At 36.2% G+C, this 20,794-nt stretch overlaps 1 protein-coding gene across 1 annotated transcript in view; it reads right to left on the bottom strand.

The window, feature by feature from the left end:
* Positions 1-20,534, bottom strand: part of SLC7A11 (solute carrier family 7 member 11) — a 70,912-nt gene extending 50,378 nt beyond the window's left edge. Inside the window, exons 1-5 of the mRNA XM_004471969.3 lie at positions 20,424-20,534; positions 17,015-17,872; positions 13,025-13,151; positions 8,919-9,034; positions 820-945 (exon numbers count right to left, since the gene is read on the bottom strand). Of these exons, the coding sequence (XP_004472026.1) occupies positions 820-945; positions 8,919-9,034; positions 13,025-13,151; positions 17,015-17,291 (646 nt within the window). The 5' untranslated portion in view covers positions 17,292-17,872; positions 20,424-20,534. The remainder of the gene's footprint in view (positions 1-819; positions 946-8,918; positions 9,035-13,024; positions 13,152-17,014; positions 17,873-20,423) is intronic.
* Between the last annotated feature and the right edge of the window lie 260 nt (positions 20,535-20,794).

The raw sequence follows: 20,794 nt of genomic DNA, 5'->3' as shown, positions 1-20,794 counted from the left end.
ACCTTACTTTCCGACTTACTTCCTACAGTAATGCCCATTGCTAATTAAATAACTCGCCTGGAATTTTTTCTTTTCCAACAGTTTCCACTGGATCCAAACAATTGAATCTCCTTTCTTCCCTAAAACAACTGATACTATAAATGACACCATCCCCTCAACCATTTCATCTTTTCTTATTAAATAGTAAACTTTACAAGACAAATAATTCTAGGAAGTAGTGTTATATTTCTGTAGAAATGCAAATTTTACATGAAAAAATAATGTAATGAAAAAAATTAAGTTTTGACAACTATTTGTATTGTTTCCTGAGTATTGGGAAAGCTATGCCCATCTGACTTCCTTTCTGTCAGGATACTGCTCTCAAGGTAAAAGGAATAATAACCATAAAGTAAAAGGATTACTGATCGTCTTTCATTATTTTCCAAGTATTTGGTTATCTTTACTCTTCATTACTAGCGTTGAACTATTTTAAGTAGTAAGAGGTCATATTCACCTGTAGTCAAAAATAATTAGCAAATTTTTTTTTTTTTTGCCACATTGAGCTTGCATTGCAAATAGCTTATACTGAGAGAATTCACTGGTGCATTATTGTGTTGCGGAGGCCAGTCTAAATCTTGCTGCCATTCACCTGTAAACACCAACGCACCCGCCCCCCCATCCAATGTAGCAGCCTTTCAAATCAATCAGATGGCAGTACAGAGTTTAAAGTCCACAAGCAGAGACTAATTAAGACATTCTGCTAATACAAGCAAAAGTTAGTGTTAGAAGAGACCAAAAACAGATCCGTATTTCAAAAAGCATTTACTTTTCAGTCCATACCTTTAATTAGCTGCATAACTCCAGGGACTATAATTATCAGAATTGCTGTGAGCTTGCAAAAGGTTAGGAAAATCTGGATCCGGGCGCTCCAGCTGACACTCATGCTATTTAGGACCATCACTACAGCTGTAAACAAAGAAATGAAGTTACGAAAGGTGAGTCCGCATCTGAATGAAGACATCTTGGCCCTTGCACTATAGGTGCTGGAACCAACAGGGTTGATGTTAACTAGAAACATACTAGAAATGCAGAATTCCAAACCCAGTCCCAGACCTACTGAATTCAAGTCTGCATTTTTAACAAGATCCCCCAGTGATTTTTAGGCACATTAAATTTTGAGAAGCCTGAATAAAACCTCTCTAAGGTAAGAATTTCTCTTTCTTGGTAAAAGTCAATAAGAGGGAATTTTGTAGTGTTCTAACAACTGTATAAAAGTCCTGAAGTTACCACAGTATACAATCAGATTGCTGAATCTGACCCTTAAGCAAGATGTGGCAACTATTTCCTACTTCAATGGTGGTATGTATATCCACCTGCCATTGAGAAGAATGACACTAAAGAATGTCAAGAAGGGATAAGATGGCAATAAGTTACCTGAGATCTCATCCTCAAGACTAGCCTAAGCCAGTCTTTCTCTTGATTTTCATCCACACTTTCCAGTAGGACACCAAGGAATGACTTTGAACCCACCCTAAAACCTTGGGCTTATAAGTTATGCTTTGCGACCTGAAGAAATGTTATAAATGACCAGACCAAAAGATTTCCCAGCCTGAATGCACACTGGGTCCAAAGTCAGCAGTATTTTCCTTTTTTAATGATGCTGTCTACAGTTTCCTAAGCACCTACTATCTACTCTCCCTCTTTTGCGGCCCATGAGAACCTTGAGGATAGAATAAGCTCCATGCCTGACTCAGGTAGATAATCAGAACATTTTTGTTGAATGCGTGAATGAATGAGCTAGAGTCTCATTTTAGCTAAAGGGCATGAAATGAATGGTGAGACCCTGGCTCCTATATTCTGCAAGGAAAACTGAGGTTATTCTGTACAATGGCTTTCAATTTGCTACTCTTTCCAAACCATTATACTTGGTGTTAACAAAAAAACAAAACAAAACAAAACGCATCCTACTTGCAAGTTTGTACATATTGTATATAAGCTTTGGTTTTTCAAAAGGTGTATTCCTGTAAACAAATAAAAATGCATGAAGACATTTATCAGGGGATAAAACAAAACCCAGAATTCTTTTAATTCAAGTTGCAAGTTGGAGTAGTTTTCCTTACGTTTAGTTATCACAAGTTATCTGATAGATTCATTAGCTCACTTCAGAATTTAAGAATTGTGTGCATTTTCAATGTATAATATACATAATAGAAAATCATAGAAACAAACCACTGAAGGAGGAGCAATTAAGGTACATCCTTTTAACAGATTACTATGCAGTCCTTGAAAATCATGATGCAGTTAAATACATATTACCTGAAAGAGTGTTCATGATATGTAACTGACTAGTACAGCAAGTTACAGAGGGATGGATTGACAGAGGGATATATAGATAGATGACAATAGATGGGTAGATAAATAGGTTACTCAGATATAGAAAGTAACAGAGAGAAGAATATTTACCAAAACGCTAATAGAGATCTCTACTGATGATAGAGCACTAAATGATTTTCAGTTCTCTCTCATTTGTTTTTCTGCATTATTTAATTTTAAAATGCTTGTAACAATTTTAATGTAAAATTATCAATAAAGCTATTTTCACTTTTGAAAAAAAATAGATTGGAGAAATATGGGATCAAAGAATCCATACAAAGTTAAATAGGGGATAACTAATGAAAAAGTAATACAATGCATAATTATGAAAACTAATCAAAAGGCAGAAACCCTGAATAAGCTACTGATAGGGAGAGACTGACTACGATATTTTATCTGTGTTTGAAGCAGAAAACATAACATAGACAGGCCCATTTCTTATGGCAAAGTGCATCATTTTATCAAAGAAAAGACAAAAGAATAAAATTCTCTCCCCGAAATGAAGTATTTTTATATTGAAAATAATTTAATGCAAGAATGTTCCCCCTAATCATCTAGTGAATCCTTTCCTTTTCCTACATAAATGATTCTGTGATAAATGAGTCATCAAATGGGAATTAATATATTTCCAAGTTAAGGAGAAAAGAGAAAAGAAAGAGAAAAGATTGGTCTCAAGGTCCCACCAGCAACAAAAGAGCAGTGTTTTTTAAACTGAGCTCCTGAAACATGAAGCACTCTCTATTTCTGAGATTGCTCAACAATAGAGAAGAACTGTTGTAAAGGAAGGAATGGAAGAAAGGAGAAAAGGACAGAAGCAGGAAGGAGAAAGAGAAAGAAAAAAATAAAGAAGAAAGTCAGGACTCATTCTTCCTTTTGGAACATGTAACAATCTACATATTTGCGAAGAGAAAAGAGGATTTGTTTCTTTCATAAAGAGAGTAAGTACCCAATACCACTTCAAATAGACAAAAATAGTATTGGGGATTTTCTTCTATTTATATAAAGTTTTCTTAGATAAATGAAAGACAAAATCAAACACTGTTATGAATTGAGCATCTCAACTTGCTTTCCTCTCAGACAGTTAAAACAAAAATTCTGGTTGAGACTAGTTTATTTCTAAGGTTTTTCAAAAGTCTGGTTTATCTGAACACCCAGACATTGCACTCATTATTTGGTACGCCAAATTTCAGCTGAGATGTGCCTCTTTGACCCTAAAGGATGCAGCTTAACAAGTAACAAGGTCGCCAGCACACAGGCACAGTGAAGATTCTCAAGTGACTAGAACTGCTGTTTCATCATGTATCTTTCAACAAATTTAAGTCTACATATGTAGCTTATCCAACAATATTGAAAGGGGATTTGGGATTCACTAAATGCAAGAGCTTTCTGCGTTTCTGAAACAAATAATATCTACTTTGTTTTGTACGCACCATCTACGCATATTGTAATAATCAAAGAAATCTGAACAAGCTCTCTGGTCTTAGCCTTAGTTCCTTTGGGTAATAATTGATAATTTCCCACAGGAGGAACTACTTTATATGAACTTGGGCTTCTTTTTGATTTCCTTAAATTTTACCAAAATGGTAATGTTTATCAATGGTAAATGGTAAACCTTACCTATATAGGGACATACCGTTTTTATTTACTTATATATGATGCAGTTTCCCAAGAACTGACATGTGGCAATAAACACTATATACCTATAAATCCAAGAGATAAGAAAAACATATTTGAAGGGGGCTGTATTTGAAGAGGGTGTTTGGGGAATGTTAATGACTGACACTGTGTTTTAAGGACTGGCAAGTATTCCTTTCTGCAGTGACGGTAAGCCTGTCTTTGGTTTTGCTGAGTGAGATTACTGAGCCTGGATATATTGGGTTTTATTTCCGGTCCAGGTTCTTCCTAGCTTTTGACTTCTGACTGCTTTGTGATAAAATGAGAAGATATAAGGATGCTGTATGTATGCTACATGACTAGTTGAAGGGGATTTTTTCCACTGCTTTTTTTGACAGCGGTCACTGTTGCCTTTATCTCTTTGTTAGCACCCATTTCTTGGATGCATTTATTTCAGAGAGGTTGTATAGCAATAAACACCTTTCAAATCAGGAAGACTATTTCTAATTAGGATCTTACTATTGGGAATTAAAATATTAAGCATTAAATAAATATAAACTATTATCACATGGCAGACATTATGCAAAGAATTTACATGGATAATGTTATTTAATTCTCATATCTCTATGAAGTCATTACCATTATTGGCCTTATTTTTCAGATTAGGAGCGGGCACATGGACTATTATTTAATTTGCTAATGTTCACACAGGTAGCAGTGTGGAGATAGGATTGGAGCCCAGATAGTCTGACTCGAGAGTCTGCACTTTGACCACTAACTCATAGGTAACAATTGAGGAAGTAGCTCAAAAAGACATCTCTGATATCCTGAGCATATTTAGTTTTCTCAAACTCGTGTTGGTGCTTCCTCTCTGCAAAGGTTCATGTTTACCTTGGCTGGAATTTGTGGACATTTACATTCCACATTTTGTCTGTCATCCCCTCAGAGGATATGGTGGTTCTTCCTCTGTATTTGTGTATTTGGGTGCTACACATATCTACCAAAGAAATGGTTATCTCCATAATTTAGTTATGGTAGAAATGGAATAGGTAAGGCCATGCTTCAGAAGATTTAAACAGAGTCACCCCTGGTGCTATATTTGGAATGTTAAGAGAGAGCTAGTCCTACATTTTATTTTCTTTCATATGACTTAGTGATGAGACAATTTTGAAAAAGAAAGAATACATTTGTAGAACTACTTGTTGTTATATTTATTCCACAACACAACCACAAAGGTTATTTTCTTTGTTCCTCCCAGTTACTCCTATAAGGTATGAGAAGTTGGGTGGGGCTTATTACTCACCTTTTACTAGTAAGGAAAGTGACACTCAGGCTGTTAGGCATGGGTCAGGGACTAGATCTTATATGTGAAGGCAAATGCTTGCTTTTAAAGTATTCAGCCATTCAAATGTATATATATGTAGGGTCTAGCTTCAGGACACCACAGAACAACAGATTAAATATCCTTTTAAATAACAAACACACTTCAATGCCTTCTGAAGTAACAAGAGTAGTGACAACCCATGGACTTCCACAGCAGGTAAAAGGAATGCTGTCAGGACTGGGGCAGAGGAAATCAGCCAGATATGAATATACAAGGATTCCCAAATAAACTTTCCTGTGCCTGACCCATGATTTCTACTTACAAGACCAGATTTAGGATAAGCAAAATTACTTATCTTTACTAATGTGACAAAAAGGAAGTAGCATACTTAAAAAAAAATGGGAATAAGTTAGCATTTAGTATCTCCCACCCCTATATTAGCATCATTTCTCAAATGGGTAGTTAACAGTTAAAGTTTAAAAGGCTTTTTTCTGATTTGATAGTAATAAGATCCTTCTGGTTTGCTCATCTTTTATATTTGAGCTAGAGGTTTCAAACCACCCCATTCTTCTTCCCCAGGGAACACAGGGAAGCAATTCATGCAATTAAACTCTATTTTCTATATCTTACCAACCTTCCACCCCAAGCAGGCAGAAATAACCTATACTCACTTTGAAGAATGTTGGATGTGAGAGATTTGCCTCCAGGTAAAATTCTCCTTCTCATTCTCCATTTCTACCCCCTACTGCTCTATTAAAGCTAAATTCTTCTCAAAGACAGTTTGACTTTCCCAATTAGACCACTGATTTATGTTACCTACCACTTAGTCATGAGAATACCCAGTTTTCTCTTTCAGTACTCTGCTTAGGATTATTGGAACACAGTTCCTTCCCAGGTCTCAAGGTTGCAAAAGGAGCATCAGTATTTATAAACTAATGCAATAACTAGTAGCAAAAATGGAAGGAAATATCTAGGTTCATCCAAGCATGACTCGGGCTCTTTGTCAACTCTTCTATCCTTCCAATTCCTACTATAAAAGATTTTTAAACCCTAGATGTCCTTGCACATAATTGCTTTAAAACTTTTGGTTTGTACAGTTATCATTTAATTCTTTAAAATATAAAAATTTTCTTTTAAAAATTTAACAGAATTGGGATAAATGAGGAGAGTTAAGTTATCAAAATAGTAATATGTTATCATTATTCATCTAATTTCAAGTCCAAAGTGGCAATATTTGTGGATTTTTAAACATTTGCCTAAGATCTACTTAAAGTCTTCTGATTTTCAGTTTTAATTAGTAACATCTATTTTTAATTTACAGAGGTCCCCAAAATGCTACCCTTACCCTTCTTTTTATAGCATAATAATTGTGATATAATTCTGCATCAGTCATTTAAGGGTCAAGAAAATTATGGAATAAAACAATGGCTGTTAGCCCAATCCCTTAATGAATCACCAGATTTATCAAGAAGTTACTATGGGGAAGCAGATGGTGGCTAACGTAGCTGAGCACCTGCCTCCCACATGGGAGCTTCTGGGTTTGGTTCCTGGTGCCTCCTAAACATGAAAAAACAAACAACAAGCAAAACAAACAAACAAACAGAACACCTTGGGGAGCTGATATGACAGTGGTTGAAGGCTGGCTTCCCACATAGGAGGTCCCAGGTTTAATCCCTGGCCCACCCTGACCCAGTATTTAAACAAACAAGCAAACAAATAAACAAACAAACAAACAACTTGCTATGGACAAGGTACTCTGCTAAAGGCTTTAAAAATCTTATTTAATTTCATCTTTCTTACAGTCACACAAGATAGATTATCTTTTCATAAGCAATTTACCAGTAAATAGAGGTTTAAAGATTTGAGTTAATTAGGGCAAAAACATAAAACAAATAAATTGTGACATGAAGTTTCAATGTCAGGTTGTTTGCCTCCAGAACGTGTGCTATAAGCATGATGCTAAGATGGTTCATTCCACAAAATTTCAAAGTGTTAGAGTGGAACATCTTGTCCAACAAACTCTATTTCCTTTCACTGCCATTTTCCTGCTGCCTTAGAAAACTGGTGATGTGTAATCCCCAAGTTTAGCAAGGGGAATGAATGACTTAGTCTTTTCTTCTAGAGAGAAGTTTTTAGTCTCTTCTCATAAAATCGATCAGTTAACAAATATTTATTAAGCACAAACAATGAGCTAGGAGTTGTGCAAGAGGCTAAAAAAACTGCAGTGAAAAAGTTCTTGGAACTTGGATGTTCTCCCAGCAGAGGAGTGGAGAAATAACTTCAATTTGTATTGTGTTCTTACTAAACTGTAGGCATCACTTCAAACACTTTATACGTTGTCTCAATTGATGTCATTAAGCCTTATGACACTTGTATGGTTTACAGATAAGAATACTGAGGTGCAAAAGGTTAAGTGATTTGCCCCCAAGTCTTCTATCTCTGGTAAGTTTTAAGGGCAAAATGAATCAAGTACAACTATACTCAACCATTACCTCTCCAGAACTCAGAAATGTCTACTATGAATATTTCTCTTTGCCCTTTTCTCAGAGGTTTTACAGAAGCATAAGTTGTGTTTACATCTTTGCTGATAAAGCAAAAAATGCAGGATGAAACCATGAATTTAATTCTGAAATAGATCTACTAGAGACATTTTTACGTGTAATTCCTCTTTTCTGAAAACTAACCACTCACCTTTCTACTGCGAATGTGTCATGTTCTCTTCAATGTTCTACTGAAACATTTTAGCCACACATGAATAAAAATTCTTTCATGAGTATACAGTTCGGTTATTCCCATGTAGCTTTCTATTTCTGAGTAGTTAAAACATAATCAAATGTGACCATATTGATTCCTCAAACAGCATTCAGTTAGCATCTAAAATTAAATTCATCTTTCCCACAATATTCAAAGGTTTGAATATTCTGGACTCTATCAGGAACTTAGTCATATTTGGCATCATAACACTCACGTAATTTTGTGCATGTTCCTCTTTTCTATTTCCTTTTTTAAAACATTCTAAGATTCTGAAATTTCTCTTTTATCCATGGATAAATAATGAATAACTTCCTAATTTGAAGTATAAGAAGAAAAACTGAGGCATACTACTGTTAATCAAATCTTGAAAAAAGACTTTTAACATGACCGTTAATTGGCAGCTAAAACCATGACACTGAGAATGATAGCTGCTAACATTAAACAATGTATGAATATAATGCATACACCTAGCACGTAAACATAACTTCATGAGGATAAGTGAGTTATAATTCAACATCTTGTTGTTGAGGTAGGATAATTTTTAATTTAAATATCCATAAGATAACTGGATTTCATCTTCCAGTCCCTTCATATACAATTCATTTAATATTTTACTAACAAGGTGATTTTTGTATATTTTAAAAGATTGGCCATCCTATGTATTGACCAAATGCAAAATCTCATATGTAATATAATATCAGGGATCATTCCGAATTCTCACTTTTTACTTTATTCTCCAACACAAAGTTAACAAAGAACGGTAAGCAAAAGAACCTGATGTTGGGAGCAGTCCTACCATGCAAGAAGACAGAAGAAACTTTGTCTCTGATCGCTATTTTTTTTTCTTTTTCATGTTTGTACCTATAATACTCACTTATGCCCACAGCTGTAATGAGCTTGATTGCAAGATCCGGAATTTCACATTGAGTGAAAAATGGTTCCAGAATATAACGTCCAAAAGCAAGGGATATCACAGCAGTGGCTGCAGGACTGGCCAAAAAAAAATTGAGGTTAACTACAGGAAAAAATAAATAGCATTTCTACTAAACTTTTTCTACCTCAAAGTACTATTATTCAACACAGGGAACATGTTCAGTAAGAAAGTCCATAATATTTAGAACTCCGTATTTGGCTAGGTTGTCATGGACATTCTAAATGAAATACTGCCAATAACACTACAGGCTACATTTTTAACCTTCACATCTTCTCAGGCACAAGGCTGGGTACTATCTACTTTGCTGCTGTTCTTCCAGATTTGGCTCTTTGTTTCCACAGGATCTAGTTATTGCTTGAGATCCTGACAGTATCATGCTCACAAGAAGCAGTCTTCCTTCTGGGTGAGTCAACAACTGAATTTTAGTCACAGCATGAATTTGTTAACTGATACGGATTTAATGGACTGGGTTATACTAGAATAAACATAAAGATTGGCCTTTTTTAGTGTTCATAATATTCTTTGCAAATATAATCTTTCATTATTCTTATTATTTTCTTGTATAGCTGATAACTTAAAGAGCCAAGTGGTTATTCTTAATTCCACAGCAATATTCAAAGTATAAGTTGAAATACAATACAACTCTTATAATTTCATATAATTGAGAAAGCATGCATAGAAAAAGAAAACTAAAAAGTTCAGATGTATAGTAAAGCATGTAACAAACCATTATAATTTAATTCTTCAAATATTTCTAAGAGAAAATTACACAGGCCTTTTTATTTTAATGTATATATTTCCTTTAGTTAAAATGTAAGCCCATGGAATTATCCAGTTTCTCATGCTAACCTTCCCATTCAGCTTCTCTTCCTTCTTCTGGTTACTGAACACCCTAGCCTTATCCCAAGATTATTAGAAAATCGATCATTTTTATGTATTCCCAATCTTAATCTGCTGATCCCAGAGCATCACAAACTTCTTAATTCTCATTTTCACAGAGAGCCTCCTATCTTCCCTATAAACAAAACTACTTTTTCCTGCTCTTTACCATTTCTGAAAATTTGGGTTGTGTAAATCATCTCTCATCATGTCATTTTAGTACTTTCAAAACACACTTAGGGTGCTGACTTGGCCCAGTGGTTAGGGCGTCTGTCTACCACACAGGAGGTCCACTGTTCAAACCCGGGGCCTCCCTGACCCGTGTGGAGCTGGCCCATGCGCAGTGCTGATGCGCGCAATGAGTGCCGTGCCACACAGGGTGTCCCCCGCGTAGGGGAGCCCCACGCGCAAGCAGTGCGCCCAGTAAGGAGAGCCGCCCAGCAGGAAAAAAGTTCAGCCTGCCTAAGAATGGCACCGCCCACACGGAGAGCTGACACAACAAGATGACGCAACAAAAAGAAACACAGATTCCTGTGCCGCTGACAACAACAGAAACGGACAAAGAAGAAGACGCAGAAAATAGACACAGAGAACAGACAACCAGGGTGGGGAGGGTGTGGGGGGAAAGGGGAGAGAAATAAATAAATAAAATAAACCTTAAAAAAAAAAAAACCCACACTTAGGATACAAAAACCATTATTGTACCTAAGGCTCTATCTGGTGTACGCTTTGTCTACCTTTTCCCTCTGCTTCCTCCCCTCAAGAGATCTTAAGAGTCTCTGCCTGGAGCCTCTTTAATCCATTGACAATTCCACTTCAGATCTTAGTTCAATCTTCCCTTGTCCAGGCCCTCTGGCTGGGTCAGATCCTTTTACAGAAGCCCACGGCTCCCCTTACACAGTGCTTATCACAGCAGCAAGTTTATAGTCACCTATGTGATTTCTTGGCTGATGGCTATTTCCCCCACTAGACCCTGAGCTCTACAAGGACAAGACTTTGTCCATCTTAATCACTGCTTTACCCGTGGTGTTAGTATAATGTCTGCAATATAGTAGGAACTCATTAAATATTGAATGAGTGATTCAATCTATTGACTCCTGCTATGTACTGATGGGTGATATTTCTTTTCTAGAAATGTTTGTTTTATAAATTATTTCTGGCAAGTTTGGCTTAATATAGAAGTATAATTTTAATGGGGAGAATTTCAGTATCATGGGTATTTGTAACAGAAGTGCTAAAGTACTTAGGTATCAACAGAAGCATTGTTCTACCTATATGAAAGACCAACCCAGAAATATGAGTCCATTATTACAAAGGGAGATATGAACACATCAAGGATTCCTCTAGAACTTATCTAGGCAATTTTCTATGTGAAAAAAAACCCGACAATGTACACATGCTCAAACATCGTGAGGCAGCTTTTTGCAATTAAAGCAAAATTGAGTGTGAGATATTTGGGAGAAGGTATTGTGGCTCATTTCACTTTAGAACTCTTTGCCTTGTCCATCCCATTCAGCAGCAGTTTGTAAAAGGGATACATATATGGATGAGCACTGTATCTGTGCTACTACAGATGGCGTGATTGTGTTCATTCTACAGAGGAGGCTTAGAAAGGCCAAACAATTAGCCAAAAATCACACAACAAATACATGGACAAAAAGGGATTCGAGTCCAAGTATATGAGATCCCAAGTATATCTGATCCTGACAGGTCAGTTCTCTAAATAGGTAGTACACTCATTTGGATGCTGACTGTATTGTATTCAATATATTGTGACGTTAAACTTGCAGTCAAATACAAAAATAATGTAATATCTACAATATGCAGGGCACTAAAAGCAATATAAGGGTTGCATAAAAGTGTGAGACCTGATCTTATGTGCATGAAATATTGCAGGTTTGACAGCAAAACAGAACACAGATGCCTAAAATATTAAGTAAGAATTCAAGGTATCATGTTAAATGTCAGATGAGAAGCATTGGCTGTATTTCTCAGAATGAAGAGAGGAAAGAAATGCTATAAACTAGGGTGAACAGGAAATTAACTGTAGAAAACATAAGACGTGAGTTGGCCTTTGAAGAGTATATAAGATTCAGATAATCAGGAAGGAGCAGAAGGCACATTCTAGATAGAGGATTTTAGAGAATGAAGAAAACACTTCTTTACTATTATTTCATTATAACACATTCTAAATAATTCAGAATTGTTTAACAAGAACAGATTTAAAAAATACTATTCTAAAACTGTTAAAATTAGACTTGTAGGATCATAAAAATCACGAGTCAATATTAATTAGCTCTGTATCTTGTAGATTACTGTAAAAGAAAGGATAAAAGTTCACATGAGATCTCAACTGGGCATGTCTGATAAGCTTACAGTAAGAGTAAGTTTCTCTAGCTATCTTGTTAAGTTCTGTAATCAGATCATTCACATGTTTTTGAATCAGTTAACCTTAAGGAATCACGGTACTGTAAAATGCTCTTATGACGTCAGAAGTTTCCCACAGAGTTTTAGGAAAATTGCTATTCAGAGTGACTTAGCACTATTTGGTTGATTTTAAACCAAGACAATCAGAAAGAGGAATACGTTTCCACAACAATAATAAAAAAAATGTTCACAACTGTAGTTCACTGATTTGCTTAATATGAGGAAGTGAGTCATTTATGTCAAGTAAACTTTTAGTTTTTGTAAGGCGTAAGACTGAGTGATACACCAAGCTGTTAGTCACAGAAGCTCCTTCATCACAAAAATTGAGTAAACTTAAATGACTTAATGGTGTGATCTATAATAAAAGAAAATTCCAATTTCTAGTATAACATTTTATTATGTCTGGTCAGCCAAAAAGTTTGATTCATCAAGGTCCATTTTCATGCTTCATATAGTTTCAAGCCAACATTCTTCCTAGAAATATCAGAGAGTAACTGAAGACTGAAGAAAAACAGATCCTTTAAAGGTTTAATGTGGTTGGTAAACCACTACCATGACGATAACTACATAAAAATTATTAATTCAGAAAGACATTTTATCAAAGATTTCATGTACTGAAGTAGACATGTTTTCAACATACCAAATGACATGTATATACCTATTAGTTTAAAATAATCAGGTTGAATTAGATAAATGATACAACGAAGTTTACTTTCCCGTATTTGTTTTCTATTTCTTACCGTATTATGAGCAGTTCCACCCAGACTCGTACAAAAGCTGGTAATGGGCCAAAGACTTCCAGAATGTATGTATAATGACCACCAGACTTCTTTATAGTTGTTCCCAATTCAGCATAGGACAAGGCACCTGTGCAATATTTATGATACAAAGCGTAAATTTAATATATTATCAAGTCACCCCACAGTAGAATTGATGCAACACTGGTTGTATTGCCTGCAATGTAACTGCCACTTCTGGTCTGAATGACAGCCTTGTTTGTTTCAAGACAAACAATGGCCAGCTAATTGCTAAGAGTCACCAAGTACCTCTTGTAACTTCCCCTAAATTGTGTTCATTCATTAGAACAATGCAATTTTTCTTGAGATGGTAGAGGCAAACTTCTAAAATGATATCCTATGTTTCTGAATTTAGAACCTCAAACCTTGAAATAAAGGAAAAGACAAGGCAGATGCCAATTATAATGACCTATTTTTAGAAGAATACAACTCCATGCCAGGATAAGGAATCATTTTAGACTGACCTCATTATACTGAAAACTCTATAAACAAATTGTTTTCTATGGCAAATCAAAATAAACAAGCTTTATCTGTTCTTCAGAAAAGTATGGATTCTAAGCCTTTCAAGATTTCATTTAATTTGTAGGGCATATTTATTATGTCAACAAAATGAATATCGACTCAGATAATCTCTTTCTAGGAACAAGATAAAGGTTTTCTTGTCTTTTTGAAGTATACATTTCTGAGTGGTTGAAAGAGCATAATGGCAATCTTTTTTAAAAAGATATGATTGAATTTATATTTCTGTACATTAAGTAAAATAGATTAGAAGTCAAGACCTTAATATTTATGAGTAAAATTCACATGGACCTTGGGCAAGTTATATAGCCACCCCAAACCTCAGTTTCATCCCCTGTACAACGGAAATATCGATACTGTTTGACAGGAGATTGTGGGCACACATTGTGTGCCCAGGACAACATTGGGCCTGATGCATGGCAAGTCCCTAATGAAATACAGCTACACTAATTCCATTTGAGCAAGTAACTAGCTATCCAATGAAAAATATACCTTGAAGTTATATGAAAATTTCTATTCCTGTTGCTAAGAGGCCAAATGTAACACACAATTTTTGTCTAACCTACCTCAGAGATAAAAAGTGTGGAAAATTATTACTAGTCAGTAAAGCTGCAGATAGAACTGTTCAAAATGAATATAATTTGGATATCCAATGAAATCTCAATGCCATTTCTCTGATTTCTGAAACTTGCACTACATCAGAATCACCTTGGAAGAATATTTAACTTTAAAACAATCAAACAAAAATAGCCTCTAAGGAAGGGGTCATTATCCTTTTCTGTTCCACGGACCAGTCAGGTGAAAATCATAGACCTTTACTAACTCCATACTATACTGTAAATATATCACACCCACACCAACACATCCTCACAAGAATAACGTTTTTTTGAATTTCAGTTCAAGCTCACAGGCCCCTTGTTAAGAACCTCTGTCTAAGGCCACACCTCGGACCCACTAAACCAGACTCTCCAATAGAGAGGGGTACAAGAATCTCTATTTGTGTAAAACTCCCACAGGTGGATTCCAAAGTAACAGTAACTAGTTTTCACACTGATGTTTGGGAGCCACTGAGATACTCTGCATACTTATATCTAACTAACTAGTTGCTGCTCACCTTGTTGGGAACCATTCACCATGATTGTATGCTGGCCAGAAAAGCATCCAATTTAAAACGTTATTGGAAAGAGTCTTAAGTGCTCAGACTTTATTGCCAGAGAATCAGTACCTAGTCCTGTGTATACTATGCTTTGCTGTACCTCCAGGATGGTTGCTAGAGGAATGAGTTTTTCATTTAAAGGTCTCAAGCTCTAGAACCATTTTCCCTAGATGGGAAAAAGTTCAAACAGGATGTAGTATTGACGCTGGATTTAAAAAAAAAAAAAAATTGAAAACCAAATACACAGATTCCTTATACTTAACTCCAGAATTCTATTGAGTTTTAAAAAGAAATAATTGTTTTTTCCTTTCATTTTTGCTTTGTTTCTTATTAGGGAGGCACTTTTGTCAAAAAAACAAAAAACAAAAAACCTCCTAGTAACTAAAGTGACAAATGCAATGCAAATATAGATAAGTAAATTAACACGCGCACACACCCCTGTAATTAGTAAGCAAAGAATACCAACATAAGTACAACCTTAGGTCGCCCACTGGGCTGGTATTTTCCTGGTGAACTTCTTCTGCTTGATATGAGATATTTATGAATAAATATATTTTCATAATACAAATCAACATCACTGTTCAGAGCATTACATATAACCTTCTTTAAATTTTTTCAAAAATCTAATCACATAGTGGGAGCTATATACATACAGGTATGCAAAGTCTAGGCAATTGGTTATGGTTTTCCCTGTTAGACAATGACTTTTTCTGAGTATACCAAATGCTGTAATAACATTAAAGGTTAAGGGTGCACAAAGTCATTTAAGAAGATCAACAATTAGATTTCCCTTTGTTTATCTATAAACATTTATACCAGAACCATTTCAATATTAATAGTAGTTAATGTTTCTATCAGAGTTTTTTATAACCATAAATCCAAAGTCTTCTACAAGGATGAAGGATAGAACAGGGAAAATAATCATACACAAGTGTCACTAAATATTTATAAATCACATGCTATTGACATAAATGACACAACTCTTTTTAAATACTTAGAAATGATTTTTGTATGTTAACCAAGAATTTGATTTAACAAGTTTTACTTAAATGCCTCCTTCCTAATAGTGGAAATTTGGGTTCTATAGATGAATGCTGAAACCCATGAATGAATAAAAAGAATGAATGGTCAAGGATGTGTAGGATGAATAGTAAGTACTTGGTCTTAGAGTTAGGACAGAATTAGAACCTTTAACAAAGTGTGTCTTTTGGAATCAAAGTACACTATTTTCCAGAGAAGCATAAATATATTTCAGAAATTTACCCTACTGCAGAAATCAAACTTAGTTTTATGGGTTTTTATTTGTTTTGCTTTTTTTTTTTTCACCCTTTACAAGATTTTGTTACTTTTCCAACTAACTCAGGCAGCTTTACAGTAATTTGCCCAACTCATGAGATGACATTTGTAGCCCCTTACCTTTAATTCTCAGGTCAATACAATAAATCTAAATTTTGAAGAAAAATTAATGATCATATTCTTCTACCAGTTCTGTTCAGATTAACTCAGTGAACAGGTAGACAAATTATCTATATTCCTTGAGACACAGGGAGCTATAGATCTCAGCAAAAATGGCAAACCATCACCCAGTTGAATTTTCACAACACATGTTGCAAAAGTTTATAGGTACTGAAGGAGATGAAAGGTTGAAAAAATTTGAAATAGGCTCAGGCCATCGCAATATTCCTATTTATGATAGGGTCTGAGTTATATGCCATGTCACATCTTTCCACATCAAGGACTTTTGAAAGAGTATTAGAAACTGGCAAGTGTATGAAGTTAAAATTTTAAAAAGGAAACTACTGCCACCCATCCGTTTTGCCCATAAAAATTCAGTAAAATTTCTGCTGAGTTCTGTGTCTAAACTGGCCATGCTGCTTTTCAGTTCACAGGTGTTTTCATTCAGTGTGCCAGCTGCCAGGATGCCCCCAACATACAACATACGTAAGGAAACACAACTTCCAAGGACAGAAAGCTTCTGTGTATTTTCCTGAATCATCAAAGTTAGCCTTTGTTTTTGTTGCCACAGGGAACAGTCAGAAAATACTTGTTTTAGGAAAAGAGAGTACAACCTGCAGGCAGCAATTTGAGGGAACTCAGAATTTTGCTAACAGTCGCTGTCTGGGCAGTTCACACACTTAAGCAAAAACTCAGAGAGTTTGGAGGAGCCTTTGCTAGTCACTCCTTAAAAATTGCCCTCTGCATTCCCGGAGAGCAAACTGCTCAGCCCCACAGCACGCCCCCGCAGAAGTCGCACTCACCAAAGAGTGAAAGGACCCCGCAGGCTGTCCAGATAACCAGGGACATGCCCACGCTGCCTGTGTTCTGGAGCACGCCCTTAGGAGAGATGAAGATTCCTGCTCCGATGATGGTGCCAATGATGATGGAGATTCCCCTCAGTAACGTGATTTTCTTCTTCAGCACCACTTTCTCCTGCCCGGGCGGCTCCTTGCCGCCCACGGCAGGCAGCCTTCCGTGAGCGCCTCCCTGCAGGTAGCCTGCATTGGAAAGGGTGGCCACGGCAGGCTTCCTGACCATAGCAGTGACCCACAGGGGAAAGCGAAAACAGAGGAACAGCAAAACCAAACAAACTCTCAACTTTGGAGTCTCTACGGATCGATCTCTTCCTCTCTGTTTTCGGATTGTCTTTCTCAGTGCTATTGTGTTCACAGGTAAAAACGCAAAGGGGTATTTTATTCTTCCCGGCTGTCTAATTACTCCTGAGGAACACCTGTGTGTTCCTAGCGCGCTCCTGTCCTCCACCTCCTCGTCCTACCCCTGCTGCTGCGGCTGCTCGGCCGCCCTATCATTAGAAACCGGCTCAGCTTCCTCATGGGCTTGTATTTAAGCTCCTGGCTGTCACACCAACTTACTCCAGCTAAATGATGATGTAAATTCTTCAGGTTTGCATCAGCCACATGAGAAGGCTCCAGCATTACTCAGCGCTTTTTTATTTATTTATTTATTTTTAACAGTAGCAGCGTGTTGCTCAACTGACAGAAGGTTTTGAGAGAACAAAGCATACAGTTAAAAGGGATCTTTCCGTTCCAGAAGTAGTAAATTCAGAACAGACCTTCTCAGAGATTTAAAGCAACTCCTAGTGAGAGACAAAGCTCTTCCTGCGAAAAGAAAATAAAAAGTGAAACAGGAAGTGATTACTTCATTTTAAGGAGTTTTTTTTTCCTTGCACATAAAAACATTTTACACTACTGTTTTAATAATAGAACATAATCCAAAGCTGCATTGTTTATAACAACGAAATTTAGGTTTCAGAATTTGTTTCTTTTTTTTTGTTTTGTGTTTCCTAACAACAGTTAAAAATTAATATTTACAAAGATAAAATGATTCTAGATTATAGACTTGCTGCCACACAAGTAACAATTGTAAGCTGTCCTCAACATTAAAAGATGAAATTACTTCTTACTACCCAGAATAAACGAGTATTTAAAATCATCATCTCAGTATGGCAAGTTTAAAACTAATAGAACTTCAGAAAATAGTGATTTTCTGATCCTTATCACCAAGAGGTGATTCCCTGAACTAAGTAAAAGGTACAGATTCTTCATTTGCATTACATTCTCTTTAATTACAAAAATTCTAATCTCAAAATTAAGTAATAACTTTTATTACATAAAGGCATGCATATAACAAAAGCCTGAAAAGAAATACACACATTAATGTGGTAGAAGGTGATGGTATTATGTAATTTTTTTCCCTCTAAATTTATGAAACATTATTGTGATTATAATTTTTAAATGAATTAAGAATGTAAGCTAAGTTTAAAATTTTACATTGAAACAGTAAGAAAGGCAAAATATTTTTAAGCTCTACTAACTTTCTTAACCAAGTGTCCACAAAACAAATGCTGAAAAAAAAAAAAGAAATCCTAGATACCACTTGGCTATAGTTACAAGTAGTTTGAGGTCCAGTGAGAAAAATTGACATTCTTATTACCCTGAAACTACATTTACACGTGCCATTAACTGTGTTTCTGAACTTCTGGGTAAAAACAAAAGAAATAGTGTATGAAAGGTAAGTGAGGTGTGTGAGGAAAGGGGTGGAATAGGATAATACAAGAAAAAATTAACAGTTGGGAAAGTAACTCACAGAAGATCAGAATCAATCTCTGTTATGTTGGCACCTGAGAAAATTGTGCATCACATCAATGCTCTATCTTCAATTAATGAGGCTACATCATTTCCTTTTTATATTATCTGCCTAAATCCCACCTAATTTGCTTTGCGTGTACTAAGTCAGGTTTTTATAAAGGCCAATGAATACTTTTCCTTAGCTATGTCTTTCAAAAAACAAAAATAGAAAGTCATTTGCCTCATTCAAACTCCTAGAAAAGGAAGCTGAAGATTTTCTTCTTTCTACTTCTCTGTTTCCTCCATGTGTTTCCACTCAAACAATTCTCCTGATTAAAGCACCTAATGGGGAGAAGAGAGGCTTCCATTTGACCCAAAGGGTAACATATTAGCACTGAATATATTTGAGTTAAAATTAGAACACTAGGAATCCCAGGGAATGACTTCCCTTTCCTCACTAACATTGAGTCACACTTCAATTTTAAATTTTGTGCTTAAATGATCTAACTAATAAATTGAGCCTAAGCCCTGCTGTGCAGAGTTAGATAAATTCCAAAGGAGAAAAACATTTTCTTTCAACATCAAGTAACCTTCTCTTCCTTTGCAGCATTTTTAAAGAATATTTGTGAATTTGCCCACATTCAGGCTAATGGCCAAATGGGCTGTACTAGCATATAAAAGAGTCATAGTCAAGAATTCCAGAAAGCTGCACACAGCTATCAAGATACCAGTATACTGCCTCTGGCCGTCCAGAAAATTTCAGGAAATGCAGGTTACAAAGAAAATGTTGAATTACCTTCTAAGTTAATAAACCCTTATAATCAACAGTCCTAAACTTATAAACTAAGAATTTGGATGGTCTTCAAATATGTATCATAAAAATGAGTTCAAAGCAAATGGGTTTGTATTCTCCCTCCTGCTTCAGGCCTTATTTTAAACATTCCTGAAAAATTAAGAGGCTATTTATTCTATTCATCGAACAAATATTTATTTAGTGCTTACTATGCACAAAGTATAGTCTCAGCTCCCTTAAAGTACCTCATATAAGAACTAGACTTGATAAACTGCTGTTTATTTCTGGTAAAATTCCTGGCGCATATAAATAAGGGCCCATAACCCAGGGCTGACAAAACACACACACACACACACACACACACAGAAAATCAGCCCCCTGAATGCAGAGTATAGGCATTTAAATCTAAACAGAGTTGGGATTAGCTACTATCATGAGTTAGAAAGTTTAAGGATGTGACCCAAGAAGTACTACAGTCACATAATCTGACATGTTGAGAAAGCCCTTAAGCAGTAAGAGAGAATAAGTAAAGATGAGAGATATTCAGTCTTGGTACCATGTAGCCCTGTTCTTTTCTAAGGGACCCAGATTGGTTCTGGTTCCTGAAGACCTTCCTTTGATTCTATAAGCTACCTCATGTCCTTGCTAGGTATGCTGCCTCATGCCACATACAAAAATCAATTGTGAGAGAACCAGCAAGATGGTGGCAGAGTAGGGCGCTCCTAGAGTCAGCTCCGGCTACAGGGCAGTTAGGAAACACCCATAGCTCTCTGGAGCTAGCTGAAGCACCTGTTTGGGGGCTCCAGGAGACCAGAAGAGGTTCCTGCAACATCCTTGAAGGAGGAGACTGCCCATCTGCAGAGAAGACTTGTAAGTAGAGCACTCCACGCCCTGGAGGCTAGTGCCCATCCTCCACTGGAATGCCTCAGGAGCTGTTCTACTGCTGTAATTGAAAGCTCCACTTTCCCAAAAATGAGGGAGAAAGAGATGGTTGGGCACCAATTTCAGCTACTGATGAATAAATTCAGTGGGCTACAGTATAATCCTGAGAACAGCTAAAGTTTGATCCTGTCCAAGTTAGTAAGAGGCCGGGAGCCACCATCTTAACTCTGCGCCTGGCACAAGGGGAAGTGGGGCAGACTGAAAATCCCAGTGCTAGT

Source organism: Dasypus novemcinctus, chromosome 1 (assembly GCF_030445035.2).
Source record: "Dasypus novemcinctus isolate mDasNov1 chromosome 1, mDasNov1.1.hap2, whole genome shotgun sequence".
NCBI lineage: Eukaryota > Metazoa > Chordata > Mammalia > Cingulata > Dasypodidae > Dasypus > Dasypus novemcinctus.
This window is presented reverse-complemented; position numbering and strand designations above follow the sequence as displayed.